General features: G+C 48.6%; 1 protein-coding gene across 2 annotated transcripts in view; it reads right to left on the reverse strand.

The window, feature by feature from the left end:
- TPD52 (tumor protein D52) overlaps nucleotides 1–16003 on the reverse strand; it is a 472585-nt gene that overhangs the window by 184572 nt on the left and 272010 nt on the right. Inside the window, exon 5 of one of the 2 annotated variants that reach the window (XM_069621248.1) lies at nucleotides 5423–5464. The exons of the other annotated variant lie outside the window; for it this stretch is intronic. Coding sequence (XP_069477349.1) covers nucleotides 5423–5464 — 42 coding nt within the window. The remainder of the gene's footprint in view (nucleotides 1–5422; nucleotides 5465–16003) is intronic. 2 annotated transcript variants of the gene reach the window in all.

Consider the following 16003-nt stretch of genomic DNA (forward strand, 5'->3'; position numbering starts at 1 on the left):
TAAGTACCGGCCCTTTCTGATCAGCAGTGGGAAACTGGCTGTAGCGCCTCCTGAGCCAGGCACCCCCCGGCCTTAGTACCTGATCGTGTCGTGTCACGGCATGAGGCCTGGAGAGACACCGGCAGTTGTCCGTGTGGAGCCGCCGTGCAACTTCCTATGAAACCATACAACAGCCTCTAAATGGGCAACACTTCAACCCTGACTGAAGTCGATTGAACAAAGAACTCCCCACTGGTCGTGGGAGAAACGCACTATGACCGGCGGGCTCCATGAATCGTTGCGTGCTCCCTTGGGGTGTGGATCAGGCCTTCTGCACAGAAAGGTGAGCCTTGGTTGCTGCTTGTGCGCTCATATAGGGTCTCCTCGGTCTGTGGGTGGATGTTTGGTTTTTCGAAATTTACGTGAGCCTTTGACCTTTAGCTTCCCCTGGGAGAGGTCTGGGCCTCGAGGGGCACGAGGGCGATCTACGTTGGTTTTGTTCCGATTTTCTGATGGTCCCGTGATGTCACCTGTGAGATCCTCGGTGGCCTTTCGGATTTCCGCTTCCGTGACTAGCTGGTACCTCTGGCCCTGCCATTCAAATTCTAGGTGGCCCCAGTGACAGCGTGTCCCCTTTTCTTGTAGCCACCTGGTGATAGTGCCGCATTTCTTTCGCATCTGGAGAGTGAGGGACGAGAGATCCTGGTAAATCGACACCCTAGCGTTACCATGTTAACTATCCCGTAAGGTTCTCGCCCTCTCCAACACCCTAGCCTTGTCCTTATAGTAGTGAAATCTTGCAAGAACTGAGCGTGGGCCTCTACCCCCCCGCCGCCAGCCCGATGGACCCTGTCAAGCAGGAGAGTCTCCCCAGAGTCCGACCCCAGGACAATTCTGATAATGTCTTGGATTTTGCTTTCAAGACCAACCAGGGTCTCTCCCTCCATCTCCTCAAGGCCAAAATTCTCAAATTGTTTCTCCTTTCCCGGTTCTCCATGTCGTCGACCTTGAGCCGGAGGTCCTCCTCGCGGCGTTGCAGTTCCTGAAATCTAGTTTCCATTTGCGCCTCAAGGATGTCCGTCGATACCTGGTTGCACTCGACCCCTTCTACCCGATCCTCCAGCGTTGAAACCTTGGCCGTGAGGTCCGCAATTTGGCCCCCATGTCTGTCCTCATACCTCTAATCTCTTCTAGGATCATTTGGATGTTGCTCTGTATGACATTCATGTCTGGGGGTTGCGAGGCTTCGGGGCCGGTCTCCATTTCGTGGGACCCAGGCGTGCATTGGTATTGTGCAAGGGTCTCCCTCCAGTTCATGGGGTATCGATCGCACCAAGCTATAGGGTTCCCCTGAGATGTCTTCCGGGTGGCGGAGCGCCCAGGCGTGCTCCCACAACGACCGGAGCCTTCTCCGGAAGTCGGGTGGGTGCCTCCGCCACTAATCCAGCGCCCCGTGGGGGCTGTGGGGAGGTAGGCCATTGGGGCGGTGGTCAGACGTGGAAACGTGGGTCGTTGAGATGGTTCCGAGCTGCGCTACCGCGTCGGCCCCGGCACAGACGAATCACTGGTGGTGAGAGCGGTGGGGGGGGGAGCACAGGCCCCCCAGGTGCTCCGGACTGGGGTAAGTATAGCGGTGGTTCCCCCGTATCCCCTATGATGGGGGCAGGTCACTGTTGGCTTCCAGTAATGGATGAGCCAATCGCCGGCAGCTGTTGGAGCTTCTCAGAAGGCCCGCCAGACGTTGGGCCCTGTGTGCTGATCGCGCGAGCCGTTCCTTCTCTCTGGTGGGGTCGGATGACCCGCCGCATCCGGCGTGGGGGCTCCTCTGAGATGTCCGGAGAGGCGGGGGCCGTCAGCCGTGTGGCCTAAGCCACTAATGGAGATCTCTGCAGGGCCCACCCGAGCCGTCGACAGCACCTCAGGCCTCGGTGCACAAGTCAGAGCGGGTGGGGAAATCGACTCCTCCCACCACTACGCGGCCAGGCGATGTGCGGCTCCCGCCCGGGGCCTTCCCTCCGGTGCAGGGGGGTTGCCGTTCACAGGTCGCTATCTGGGGAACGGGGGCATCTCCGAAGTCCGGACAAGCTTCTGGGTAGTCCACAGCGGTTCCCCTCCTCAACGATTGCTGGTAGATGGGGTTAAAAAGCACTTAAGGCATGTTTATCCGTGGGTTTCCCGGGGCCATACGGGGAGCTTAAGATTCAGGCGGCCATCTTGCCCGCGCCCCCTGGTGGCCTCCTAAGTTAATTTTTAATTTCTTGACTTGAAAGCCAGCATAAAACAAACTTGTTGCATCAGATGACATAGATAAATGACATTCTTAGGTTTAAACCTGTGGGATCAAAACAACTGAGATCCGTGTTCCTTTCAGCAACAGTCCTTTTATATTTGCTAATCCGGCAGATCTTTAGTTTTAGACAACTTTAAAGTTTAATCAGGAGAGCCCATTTGACTGGGGTTGTCACTCACAGGTAGCCCAGTGTGGCTGCACACAGATTTTTGACAGGAATTGTCATTCACAGGCAATCCAGTTTTGCTGAGAAAATGTTTTGCTCTTAACATTTCAGGACTTTGTAAATTCACAGTGCTTCATTAGATTAACTGAATTTTAGCGCCAAGCAAGATTTTGAGTGTTGGAAAGTGTTTTGTACAGGCATTTTGAAGTTTCAGCGGTAAAGTAAATGTCATTTACAGGCACATTTTGGAATTTCACTTGCAAAGCGCTGCTTCTCCCTCTGTACTCCATGTTTACTTGTCACGGAGCCCACTGGCACTTTTTCTGCAGCGTGTGCTCTGTTCCATCACACATATACCACGGGCGGCAGATTGTGCAGCCATCTTTTTGTGTGTTTTGGCGCGCACAAGGTTTTTGCCTCCATTTTGCTGTTTCTCGCACTATAGATAGCAGAGTGAGGCCGCATAGTATAGTAGAGTGGGTCAATACATCCCACAGAACCCAAGTGAGCAAATACCCTATCCACGTTAATACAAAATCAGGAGCAAGTCTCACAGAGAGCTACAAGATTTTGGAGAGTCTGAGAGCCAGGGACTTGTTCACACAAAACTTTACAAAGAAGCAACTGAATTAAGGAAACTTTTTGTTTTGTCAACCTAAAGCAAGACCAGATTTGTTTGAACTATTCAATTTGATCCTTTGAAGACTTTCCTGTGTTCAGCTGTGCCCCGGTTTCCACCTTTCTGTTTGTTTTCTAAATTGGTAGGGCCAGTTAGGAGGTAGGATTTGAACCATGGACTTTTATTTTAATATGGATACTTTGTTTTAGTCTAACAGGCAAGGAACTTCCGTCATAGAAATGGGGTTAGTTAGGCGTTTTTCCATGTTACTTAAATAAAGAATTGTTGAACATGTGATCAAGTCGTCCAACTCCTCCTTCTGGTACACCACAGGTAGTAAAATCTCAAACATGTAGTTTGAGCCTTATTCGTCAGCGATTGCACATGGGACCAAGTTGTGAATAAACATGTTCTAGGTTCTCTCAAAATTGTTTTAATTTGCATTGTTTTTCCTATATAGCATTAGCTCAATATTGCCACACATTTTCTTATAACAGGTTCCTGTTATGCTAAGTCTCCAACTGGACCTCATCATCTCCTCTTTGACATGTTGTATATTTCCTTGACCCTGGTTTAGGGTGGAACCAACCCTGATTTGCATTTGGTCTTTCCCCTTTTGTAATGCTTGGCCGGCGAAGAACGATGGTCTGGGGCGTTGCCCAGAGCAATGCCAGAGGTTAAGATTAATTCAAAAACTGTTGTGTATTGTACCACATCCACAGATGCTGCAACCCTACTTTAGGAACTGAAGTCAACGGTCCCCTACTAAGAACGCCACCCACAGAACCAAATGGATACTGTGAGGCCACATGCTCAGGCAAAAAGGCAGGAACACAAGGAATCAGCAAACGCTATAGGGGAAGGACAGGAAAATATAGTTACGAACACAAGTGTACTTGATGGATGGTCAGACACACCCACTCCTCCCTCTTGTTGCCCTTCCTTCCTGATGCTGCATGTTGGAATACTGGTGTGCCTACATGAGTTCCTACCAAGTGTTGATTGTTCACAGAGCAGAGGTGCCCTCCTGACACAAGTGAAGCGGAGGGGCCTGACTGGGCTGGCACGAGGGTAGAATCTAAGGGAGAAGCACTGAAGTCCAAATAAAAAAGACAAAAGGATCCACTGTCGAGAAACATAAGTCAGCCCACAAAAAATCGAAAAAGGTCAAAATCCGTATAGAGCAACTATATATAAGGTGTCAGAGTAGGCAGGGAAAAAGAGTCACAGCAAATCCAGGAAAACGAAGCAAGTCTTTGATGAAACTAGAAGGCAAGCAGGACCAGGTGCCAAAACAATGGGGGGGGGGGGAAGAGTCCAAACCAATCCAGTGGTCGAAAAAAGCAGATGTCAAACAGCCACAAGGAACCAGATCAAAAATAGCACCAGAACGCCACTCACCACAAAACACAGTTAAGGAGCGCCATGTTTCTAGTCCCGGTTCCTTTTATACAAGCGGCTTCCGGGCCGCATACTGGGAGGTACATGTGATGACACCACACGCCATGCTGCAAGGGCTGCTGGAGTTTGTAGTGTGGATAGTGGCATTGCATGCGTGAGGAAAGGACGCTGGCGCTGAGCCCGTGATTCCCGTTGCGCAAGAGGCAACGGGAGATGCCAGCCCACTGCAGGTCCGGCACGTCACCATGAACCACCATGGCAGCAAGATTTAAGTCCTGACAAAACCTTCCAGCCATGTTTTCCTGGTTTGAAGGTACATCTTAGCGGAGCTCTGCTGCCTTTCAATGTTGTTGAAAACTAGAAAGAACCCATTACTTGAGGGTCTAGTAAAATGTGCTGCTCACATTTATATTTTGACAAATGGTTCAGTCTTCACTACTCAGTGATAATGGGTATGCCCAGAGGGCATTATAGTGGGTTTTGAGCATATTTACAGCATAGCACCTGGACATAGGAGGCGAAGCACATTCCACAAGAACGTGAAGAGGACTGTCAGCTTAATTTAAATAAGTAAGCACGGACAAGCTTTATAAGTCCTCCTCCTGCTGTGTTGTAAATTAGAGGAGTAGTCACTGCCACCAGTAGCACCTTTTAAAAAGTCTGTGTTTGGTGCTCTACCACCACCAGAAATGCACACAATTCCTCAACAGAGCCCAATATCCCCAGAACACATTTCCTGAAACACTTCTCTGGCAGAGGGGATGAATAAAATACAAAATAGTGCATTTTAATAATGCCAACTGAACCATCAAGAATGATTACTATTACCACCTTTTCATGATCTAAAAGAGTGATTATGCTATATTAAAATAAACCATGTGTTAAACTTGGCAAGCAACTACAGTCCAATAATACAGAAAAATGTAAATTTTAGCATTTTTTTGAAGAGTTCTGTGCAATACATTACCTCATAGCGGGCATACTTATTGAATGTTGTATGGAGCGTAAACTATTGGCCAGCATTAAAAGAAAGACAGGAAACTGTTAGTTAAGAAGAAGACAAGAAAAGTGCTTGATAAAATGTGAGAGACTAATAGGCACTCTATCTTGGCTGCCAGGAGTGACAGGTTATAAGCAAGATAAAGAGGGCAGCAGAAGATAAAAGCAATTTGAAATGATCAGAAGCACAAAAGGTTCATGTAACTTCACATTACTCAAATATAAAAATGTAGCTACAGTGAATGAAAAGTGTACAGTTACTGAAAAAAATAAATGTACAAAGGCAATTCTTAATATTGTTTATGGTATATTCTTTTTAGATGTCTACCAAGATAGCTAATCAAAACGTGAAGCAAAATGCAGTATTTAACTCAAACATGCAAAAGACGGCAATGATTTAGAAATGTATTCCCCATAACAAAATGGTCTTGGAAATGTTTCCATGACTCAGGTGATATGTATTCAGCTCTTCATGTTGTCAACACCTCACAGGCCCTTTGAATACCAGAAATGTTCTTACAGTTGCACATTTGAAAATAATTGGCTCCATTGTACAACATGGAAGTAATGTTCAATACTTCCATGTTGTACAATGGTGCCAATTATTGGCAAAATAGGGCTAATAGTGAGAAAATGGGGTTAAAGTCATTGTTAAGTAACCATTCTATCATGGCACAGGGATCAATAGACAGGCCGGACTTAAGACACACGATTCAACCAGGTATATTGTACAACAGTAATTAGCCAAGGGCTTCAGATGTTTTTTTAAACAATTTGTATTATTTTATCGTATAGAAACATACTAACTTACAGACTTTGCATACACAAGTACATCACATTACACATCAGGTCCTGACCGTCTGCTACCCACTCTCCCCCCAACTTCACCCACCCCATCCCCAGCCTACGTCACACACAATAGTTCCACCGCCTCGCAACTCTATTCCTTAACGACCTCACTTGCATCAGTATCCTCATGTAAGGGTGTATACTCGAGTCTAAAGTTCCCTGCTCAGAAGTGGCCAAATCTGCTATCAACTGCTTCCTAGCATACGCCCCTTGTCGCCTTGCTCCGTGTTCCGGCCCACTGCTTCTTGCCACACCGCAGTCTCTGCGTTTGCCCATTTTATCAGGTCCATCCACCACCCCAGCACTACTGTCCTTGCATGTGCCTCCCATCCCATTGCTATCCTGCGTTTTGCAAGTATATATGCCAAATCCTTAAGCTTAATCACATGTCTCGCTCTTTTGGGCCTTGTGAAGCCTACCAGCAGACAAGCTAGGGCTACCTCTCCCCAGAATCTTCTAATCTCTGTTCAGGCCCAAAACATATGAACCAGATTTGGTTAATCTCTCCGCACTTCGGGCATGATTGTGATGCTGCCTGGCTGAACCTAGCTATCCTGTTCGGGGTCAGATATGCTTTATGGGTCAAATATAATTGAATTGGTTGTATACGTTAATTTCTAGACACCTATTTGTGGTACGCCATGGCCCTAATACACATTGCCTCCGATATTGGTTCCTGCAAGTCTGCCTCCCAACTCCGCCTCGTCTGCACTAGCACATCTCCCACTCTGAAGATCAGTAGCTCATATATCCTTGAGATTTCATTACCTCCCTCTGATACATCCTAAAATGTCTCTATCGTCTTGTCTAACTGCAAGGGCGCCCCGGCTTCTGGCCATCTGCATCCGAGATTCCTTAGAAGGCAGTAATATGTCAGGTGTTGCCCCCCGGTTCACCCCACTGTCTTCCGTCAGTTCACAAAACTCCTTGGGTAACCCGTCTTGTAGCACATCTTCCACCGCCGCCACTCCCATCGGTTCCCAGTACTTCCTCACATTTAACCGCAACTGCTTATCCACCCCTTCCAGTGCAATTAGCGCTGGAAGGGGGATCTGTGGGGAATACTGTGTGGTGTTACCCAGTAACTGGCAGGCCCACGCCACATCACACACCCCAGCCTCAACAGCAAGGGTGGGCGAGTTGCGCGAGGATCGGTTATCCATAACACTTCTTTCAGAAAGAACAGAGCAATAACTGCCTGCAGTAACCATGATTCAAATGTTTGCTCATCAAACAGCCATTTGGCTACAAATTGCAACTGGATAGCAACAAAATATACTTCAAAATTAGGCACCTTTATCCCACCAGTTCATACGAGTTTTGAAGCTTCCACAGTGCCATCCTGCATCTCAAAATATGCCATAGGAAGCTCCGACATATACCATTCAGCCTCCTGATAAACTTTTTCGGTATGGCAAACGGGACATTTGCAAAAAAGTGGAGGAGCCTCGGCAGCACTACCATCTTCAGTAATGCTGCACACCCCATCATGGACAACGGCAATATGGCACAGAAAGACATGGAGCTCTTGATCTTGTCAACTTCTTTCACCATATTATGTGTGTGTTCTATCTTAGGACATGATAAATGTCCATCCCCAAGTACCTAAATGTGTCTACCTCCCATTTCATTGGTAGCGCTGGCAAGATGTGCTTGGGCCTCCCAACATATCCCCAAAGGGAACAGACTTGACTTCTGTGGGTTGATTGCTGTGCCTTACAAGGCTGCATAGCGCTCCATCACATCCAGGATGTATTGCAAATTCGTCTTGGGCTGCTGCAAGTACAGGAGCATGTCATCCACGTACAATGAAATCAGATGCCGCCCTCCCGGTGTGACTATGCAAGCCTCCTCATATTCTTCCCGTAAGTAGATTGCTAATGGCTCCAACGCTGAAATGAAAAGCATCGGGGTCCACAGGCATCCCTGCCTCGTGCCCTTGCTTAGCTGCCATTGTTCTGAGATGATTGTGCCCGTTTTGACCCTCGTTATCGGTTCATTATACAGCAACCGCACCCACTTGATGTACGTGGGTCCAATACCGAACCTCTCTGACACTGCTAATAGCCAAGGGCATCTGACTGAGTCAAACGCCTTGACTACATCGAGTGACGCCACTTCCAACTGTTGCGTATCTCCTTGGGCACAACCTATTATGTGGTGTAATCTTCTCAGGTTATTTGTAATATTTCTGTGTGGGACATATCCCGTTTGGTCCGAATGTATAAACTTGGCGATGGCCGGCTTAAGCCTATTCGCCATTACAGCTGTAGGAATCTTCCCATCTTGATTTAGTAATGAAAGGGGTCTATAAGAGCCACAGTCCGAAACCGGCTTATTTGGTTTAAGAATGGGAACAATTATCGACTCTCTCTTGCCCGTGTCCAGCACTTCGTTCAGCATTGCTAGCAGTGGGGTTAGGACTTCCACCCTATATTCTTTATAGAATTCACAGAGAAGCCCATCCGCTCCTGGGACTTTGCCCGTCGGTAGTTCCTTTATCACATACTCTAATTCTTCTTTGGTGATGGGGCTGTCTAACCTGTCTTTCTCCTCCGCGTTTAGCCTAGGGAGACGGATCTCCAACAGTGCCTCCTCTATCTCTGACATGTTACACTCTGAGGTTTCCCCATAGAGCTGCTTGCAATAATCATAAAACATTTGCTCACCAGATCCCGTGTCTCTCACAATTCACTGTCCCCTCCCACAATCGCTCTAATTGTCTCTCGCTTGCTCATTTCTATAAAGCCAGGCTAGCAGGCACTCAAGCTTGTCCCCTTCTGCGTGCTGTCTCTCTGCATATTTACTGTAGTCCAGTTTGCTTAGCCTGTTCCAGTGCTTGACATTCTTGCTGTAGGCGGGACGCCTCCTCTAGGGACCTATCTCCTGCTTACTCTATGGCTTCTAGTCTGTCTTCTGCTTTTTGTAGATCCCATGTAATGACCACTTGCATCCCTTTCGATTTCGCAATAGCCGCCCCACTCATAACTACCTTAGAGGCCCCCCACAGTATACCTGCAGAATCCACACTGCCTGTGTTGTGCTTGAAATATTCCTTCACCTCTTTCCTCAGGTGTTCCAGAAACCCTACATCCTTAAGTGCCTTGACCCTAAGTCTCCATGTCGGGATCCTAGCTCGGGTGGGAAAGGAACTGCCACGTAACCAGCAAAGGGGCATTGTCTGAGAGAGTTCTTGCTTTAGAGTTTTCAGCTCTAATGAACTCTCCCATAGCTTTTTCTCCCACAAACACATAATCTAACCTTGTATAGAGATTCTTGGCAGCCGTTTAATGAGAGTATACTCTGCACTACGGGCACCTTGTCCTCCATACATCAGCCAACTTAAATGCTTGTAAAAGCGTGTTCAGAGCTTTAGCTGAAGGGGCTGGATGAGTGAATTTGCCATCCGATATACCCATTGCCGGGTCCAGCGTACATTTAAAACCACCTCCCCTTATCAACACACTATCACTGTACAACCCTATCTTGGGGTATAGGGATCTAAAATAGGTTGCTGTGTCGTGGTTTGGAGCATACATATTAATAACAAATATTTCCCTGTTTTTCACCATTCCCCGTAATACTATCATTCTACCATCCTTGTCCAGGAAGGTCTGAAGGACCTGGAACGGGACTGTTGGTGGCACCCATATTAGGACCTCTCTGGCATATGCTGAATATGTTGAGCACAAGGTCACTGCCCCCAACCTCCGTGCCAAGGTATCTTGCCTTTCCTTCGTAAAATGAATTTCTTGCAGGAGAGCTATATCTATTTTCTGGCGTCTCAAATATGCCATTAACCTGTTTTCTTAATGTAGCTGTTCAGGCCCCTGATATTCCAGGTTGCTTTTTTAAGCTCCCAAATCACATTTAGTGGTTCCCGCTCTCATTCTCCACCCTTGTGCGTATCTGTAGTCCAACTCCCATCTAACTATCCCAACTCCGGTTCCACCCCTCACCCCAACAATTGCCCGGGAGGATACGTAACTGCTAGTATCCTAACTAATCTAATCTAATCTAATCTAATCTAATCTAATCTAATCTAATCTAATATGGACTAACGGCTGATTCCTCCTTGTGCGGTCCTTGCGAGGCCCCGACACCAGTGGTTCCTGCTTGTTAAACATTCTGTAACGTAACAGGTTTTATGGCTTCCTCTTTTATGAATGTGCTCAATAATGTTTTATGGGCATGTGTCCACATAATTACACATTGGTTAGGTCTTACCCTCCTGTTTGTCATTCTCGTCTCTCGGCTGACCATCCGCTTTGTCCATCAGGTTCGCCTAATCCATCCATTTACTTGCCTCTTCTGGAGTCTCAAAGAAGATGGCTTGGCTTTTATATAGGAATTTCAATTTGGCTGGGTACAGCAGCATGTACTTAATGTTCGCATCCCACAACCTCCTCTTGACTGCCGTATAGTTCATCCTCTGTTTTTGTAGCAGAAATGTATAGTTCAGGTATGCAGTGACGTTAGTCGACGCTCTTCTGATCGTGCAGCCCTTGCGAAAGTGTTCGAGGATTTTCTCTCTATCTTTATAGTTGAGTATCCGGGCTATTATTGGCCAGGGTTGAGCTATGGGTGGCGGCCTTCCTGTTAGAGCTCTGTGCGCTCGCTCCACCATGAAGCCCTGCGTAAGGGCCCCCGGCCTATTTCCTGCAGCAGCATATTCTCAATAAAGTCTGTAGGGTTTGCGCCCTCCTCTCCTTCCGGGAGCCCAATAATCTGCACATTATTCCTCCTGGCACGTCCTTCTGCCTCCTCTGCTCTGTTTTCCAGATTCCGTATTTGTTGTTTCAACACAAACACTTCCTTGGTATTCTCATTGCAGTTATTCTTATTTAGTTGCAACTCTTTTTCCAATGTGCCTGTCCGTTCCGCCAGCGCCCTCACATCTTGTCTCAGGAGGTTTACATTGATATTTCTCACATCTATCTTGAATTCCAATGAGGACTTTAAAGCTGCTATGGCTTCCAAGATTTTCTGATCTCCGCTCACGGGGACTTCTGCCCCTTGGGTCACTGGGGTTGACGTTTTCATGCTTTCCAATGCTTGAGCGGGCTTAGCAAACGTGTTTACGGAGGATTGTTTCCCTTTGCTTTTGTTGGCTTTAGGTGACATGACTGCTTTGAACGGTGTCACTGCACTCTTCATCTTTTCAGCAGACCTGAGCACTACCTTCCCTCGGGGGCATGCGGCATGGATCTTCACTGCGCTTCTGTGGGGTTTTGCTGGTGTTTCGTACCTGCGCCCCTGGTCTACTGTCCGGCCGTGCCTACTCGTCCTTGTTCTCACACCACCTGGGCCCTCTGCGGGTGCAGTCTGTGTGTCATCAATCCCAGAAAGGACAGTAATGTGCTCTCACGTCTTGGGCAGAGCTGCTTTGTGGTGCCATCACCTGGTTGCGCTCCCACAAATACCAATGTGTGTCTCCCCCGGCTCAGGGCCCCAGTTCTTCAGGGGGAGTTTTTTCCCCCACATCCTCCAAGCAATACTTCTAGTATTTGAACGGACCCCTTTGGGAACCTAACGAACCGCTACAGCTTGTGCTCCAATGGAAGCGTTCAGTTACGGTAGTTGTGCTGCCCCTCGCTTCTCAGGCCGGGCTGGACCACTTTGGGAACTTCATGAAGCTCCATCTCGTACTCCAAAGGCAGCGTTCAGTTACGTTGGCCCACCCTCATTAGAAACAGCTTTATGTTACTGCACCTTGCTTCTCGGGCAGGGCCGGTCCGCCCTGGAAACCTGAGGCTACGTCTTGTATCTGAAAGCAGCGTTCAACTACATTGGTCGGACCCCTTTGTCCCCCAGCAGTTACTAGGTCGACCTGTCTGCTTCTCAGTGGCCAAATATGTTCATATAGTGTCTGGGACCTGCTCCCCTCACCTTATATCCCAGATGCACTGGACGCGGCAACTATGACTTGCATGCGCTTTGTCGGATTTGCGCTGGTATTGTCGTGGCTGCGTTTCTGTCTCACTCTCTGCCGACACACTGCCCTTTGCTCACTCCCTCCGGGTTCTCTGTTAGTTCAGTTGCTGTGTCCGCATCCAGACCACAAATATGCAGGTGGTTGCCCTTCCTCCTTATTTGATGCTTTTCCTTGACAGTCTCTCCTGGCCAAGCTCCAGCGGATTCACTCCTATGTCCACTTCAGTCTGGGGCAACCTTGCTGCAGGGGAAGTACAATTCTACGGGCTGTGCTTGCTCACAGCCCATCTCCAGGGCCTGCGCTTTCTCCCAGGGGCTTCCACACACCAGTCCAACTGCCACAACCCCTTTATCATCCCTCACACTCCCCTTGCCATCTGGTTGTTGCAGACTCTCTCTCGGGCGCCTGGGTCACTGTGGGTACCTTCCACTCCCACACTGTTGCACAACGACGGGGGCACTGCACATCAGCCTTGTGTTCCCCTGTCTGTGCGGCAACCTCCCCTGCCGCCTTGTAGCGCCACTTGTGCACTCATCAGGCCTCATGTCGAGAACAACACAGTTTGCCTTGCCTTCTGATTCCTTAGGCCTCGTCGTTGCACTTGGGCACGGCCATAGTGCACTATGTGGGGTCGCCTCCTGTGCTTCCTCACGTTTCAATAATTTCCACTGGATTGGCGCCTGGTGTCACCCGACCATCATAGTATGGGTGCTTCCGATGTTCCAGCTGGTTTTCGCACACAGACAGTGGTGGGAGTTGCCCGGTGCTCTTTGCTTATTTGCTGCTACTAGACTTTTCCCTCCGACCTGATGTCACACACCATTGTGCCTCCTGTATAAGCTTCGTAGTGGGAGCCCATCTCTGCCCTTTGATCAATTTCAGTCTACCTTCAGCGAGCATGGCCCACCACTTACTAGTGCTCTAGCACATCAAGCAAAGTGGTGTGCACAATGTAACACAGAAATGTGCTCCGCTTTTTCTCTTGAGCTCCCATCTGGCAGCCGCCCACATTCTGTCCCTTCAACCATCTGCCCCTACGCTCGCCCTTCCTTCTACAATTTGCTGCTTTCCTAGAGGTGCTCCAGAGCCCCCGCCTTCACTAGCGTGTATCTTGATTGTATTAAGTTCGCTGCCATCACCCAGTGAAGCTACTTGGCTACTGTATCACCGCTCCCGCCCCGTACCGTGTTGTATGCGTGGTGCGCGTATTCTTGTTCATCATCCCTCCGGTTGACATCCTCGCCATGTCCTGTTCTGGAGCTTGCCACTGTCCTTGGCTCCTCTGTTGTTGCCAGCCGTGCCTATGTCCCTGCAGGGGATCCTGTATTCGCTGTTTGTATTCCACTCTGTGGGTCTCCTCTTAGCACCGTCCGATCGCGCCCTCACTTCCAGCCATACACTGACCGGCTTTAGTCCATTTCCTGGCGACTGCGCACCTCTCGTCTAGCTGTTGCAGAGGTCCGCTTACCCAGTCCTTTGTTATGGTGCGCCCGCCATCTTACTTTATCGCTGTTCGGCCGCGTCAGAGTCTCTTCAGCACGCGTTCTGTATTGTGTGCCCTGGGCGCATCCAGCTCGTAACCTTCCGTGCCTTACTTCTTCATGCACTAGCATACTCGTTATTTTGCTGCACCACGTTCCATAGCCAAAGTATTTAATCAGGATCCTTCAGGATCAGCAGGAGCCCACGGAAACACGTCCTATCTCATGGCCCTGTAGCCACGCCCATCGGCTCCAGATGGTTCGCAATGATGAGTAAAGAGATTGCAAAAAGGAGAAATTCCAGCATGTTGAGGGCTTACTCATTCTGTCCATCCCTCGTGTCCCTGACCTCCACCTCATGGCAGTAAAAAAAAAAAAGACACAAATTCAATGCAGCGTCAAGTGTCCCCGGCACTCCTTTCTCAGTTTGGATGCTTTTCTACACAAACTTTCGGATTCCTGGGGCAGGGCCTAGCTTCAGGCCTTGCCACACCTGCGTTACTAGTCTTGTGATTGTGCAGCGTCCAGGGAGATTAGAGTAAGCTTGCTGCCGACTGCCACTGCTAGCTCAGGATGGACAAGTGCTCCTTTTGCAAGACCTCCTCATTTCCACTCTGAAATACCTGATCTAATGTCTCTGCAATCCAACTTCCTGTTTCCTTACCCTCCTCAACGTTCTGCAAAGAGGAAGCCCTCTTCATCTCTCCTCCTTTCATCTCCACGTGGCAATTCTAGTTTTTCATCCTTCTGTATGCTCTCCTTTCCCTATTTGATTTGCACTCTTACTTAATTCTGTATTGTTTCTATGTCCTCCACCATCCAGGTCTCTGTTCATTCCAGCCGTTCCTCTGTTTTTCCCCTTTTACTTTCTTTCGCTGCTTTCACCCAATCAACCTACCAGAATTGTTCTGCTCTTATGGCTCCCTCCCATTTCCTTCAGCTTTTCCCCTCTGTTCTGTTCCACTCACGCTTGTCCCTTCCAGCTTTATTTTTCCTCTCCCCTCAAGCTCTCTTACACCTGTTTCTCCTCCAGCTGGCTTCACCAACTGCCCCTGGACCTCCCGCGCACACTCTCAACTTTACCCATTGCCTCCAGCTCGCTATGTCTTCCACCTTCTTTTTGCCATTTTGCCTTACCCATCACTGCCAGTGCTATTCCCATTTGCTTGATCCACCTACCAGGGCTGCAAAGGTTTGATTCTGATAAGCTGTGGTGTGCAGGAAGTTGCAGCTACAATTCAAATCCAATTCTTCAACGATGATTTCTCCCGTCAATAACAGCATAACTCAGCAGAGCGAGCAGTGTGACATGTCAGAGATCTGACTGTCAAGAAGGGATGGATACCCCTCAGTCTAGGGTAGGAGGCCTATCAGGGTTTGGGGTGTGGGCGGTGGGAGGGACCCTGTACTTGCCCCTTCTGCATATGTCTGCATGACTGAAATAAGTACCACCGTTCTTGTCCCATACCTGTTTTACACAATGCTGTCTAGTCTCTTTCTGTTTGTCCTGTAGGACTACATCCGCCAGAAGGCCTGGCGTTGGAATAGAGAGCGAGCAACCTAACCTGGAAAGAGACAGCATGACACTGTGAACCTGCTGCGCATTGCTCCCGTCGAAGTGACAATTCCGGCACTCTGCGCAATACATACATCCTTCAATAGGGCCATGGAGCAGTCAGCAAAGCGGCACCCACGGCGCTGTGCACAACACAGACTAGGACAATCAGCTCACTTTCAACGGGGCCACAGAGCGGTCTGCATATCAAGCTGGCAACCTCCATGCTTGACGCAATATGAACAGGGGCACTGCTTGTGTTGAAAGCAGGACACGATGACCAAATGCCAGCGGACCCCAGTATGAAAAGAGGGAGGGGCTTAAAACCCATTGTTTTTAATTTTTTAATTTTGTAGAGTTTATTACAAACCTTTAAAATATTAAAACCCATTATGTGTCTTTGAATGCCTGTGATCAGACTGGAGAGAAGAAATACAGCGGTTGGTCTAGGGATCCAGGTGAGCGAATGAGCTAATGAATGGGAAATGTGGAGTATAAAAAGGGGCACAGGAAAGAGGAAGGTGTGGTCATGTTGTTTCGGTGAGGTCAAAGGAGGAGGACCAAAAGACCAAATGGAGAAAGGCCGGTGTAGGCAAACGTGGAGAAGGAATGCTGAATGAATGTGCAAGGTGAAGCATTGGTTGGTGGGATAAAGTGGTACTTGGGTATAAATGTGCATTCAGGCTGTATTAGTGAGGCTAATGGAGGGAGAGTAGAGGGTGACGAGTG

The sequence above is a fragment of the Ambystoma mexicanum genome, chromosome 5q (assembly GCF_040938575.1).
Source record: "Ambystoma mexicanum isolate Mex_15411 chromosome 5q, UKY_AmexF1_1, whole genome shotgun sequence".
In the NCBI taxonomy this organism is placed as follows: Eukaryota; Metazoa; Chordata; class Amphibia; order Caudata; family Ambystomatidae; genus Ambystoma; species Ambystoma mexicanum.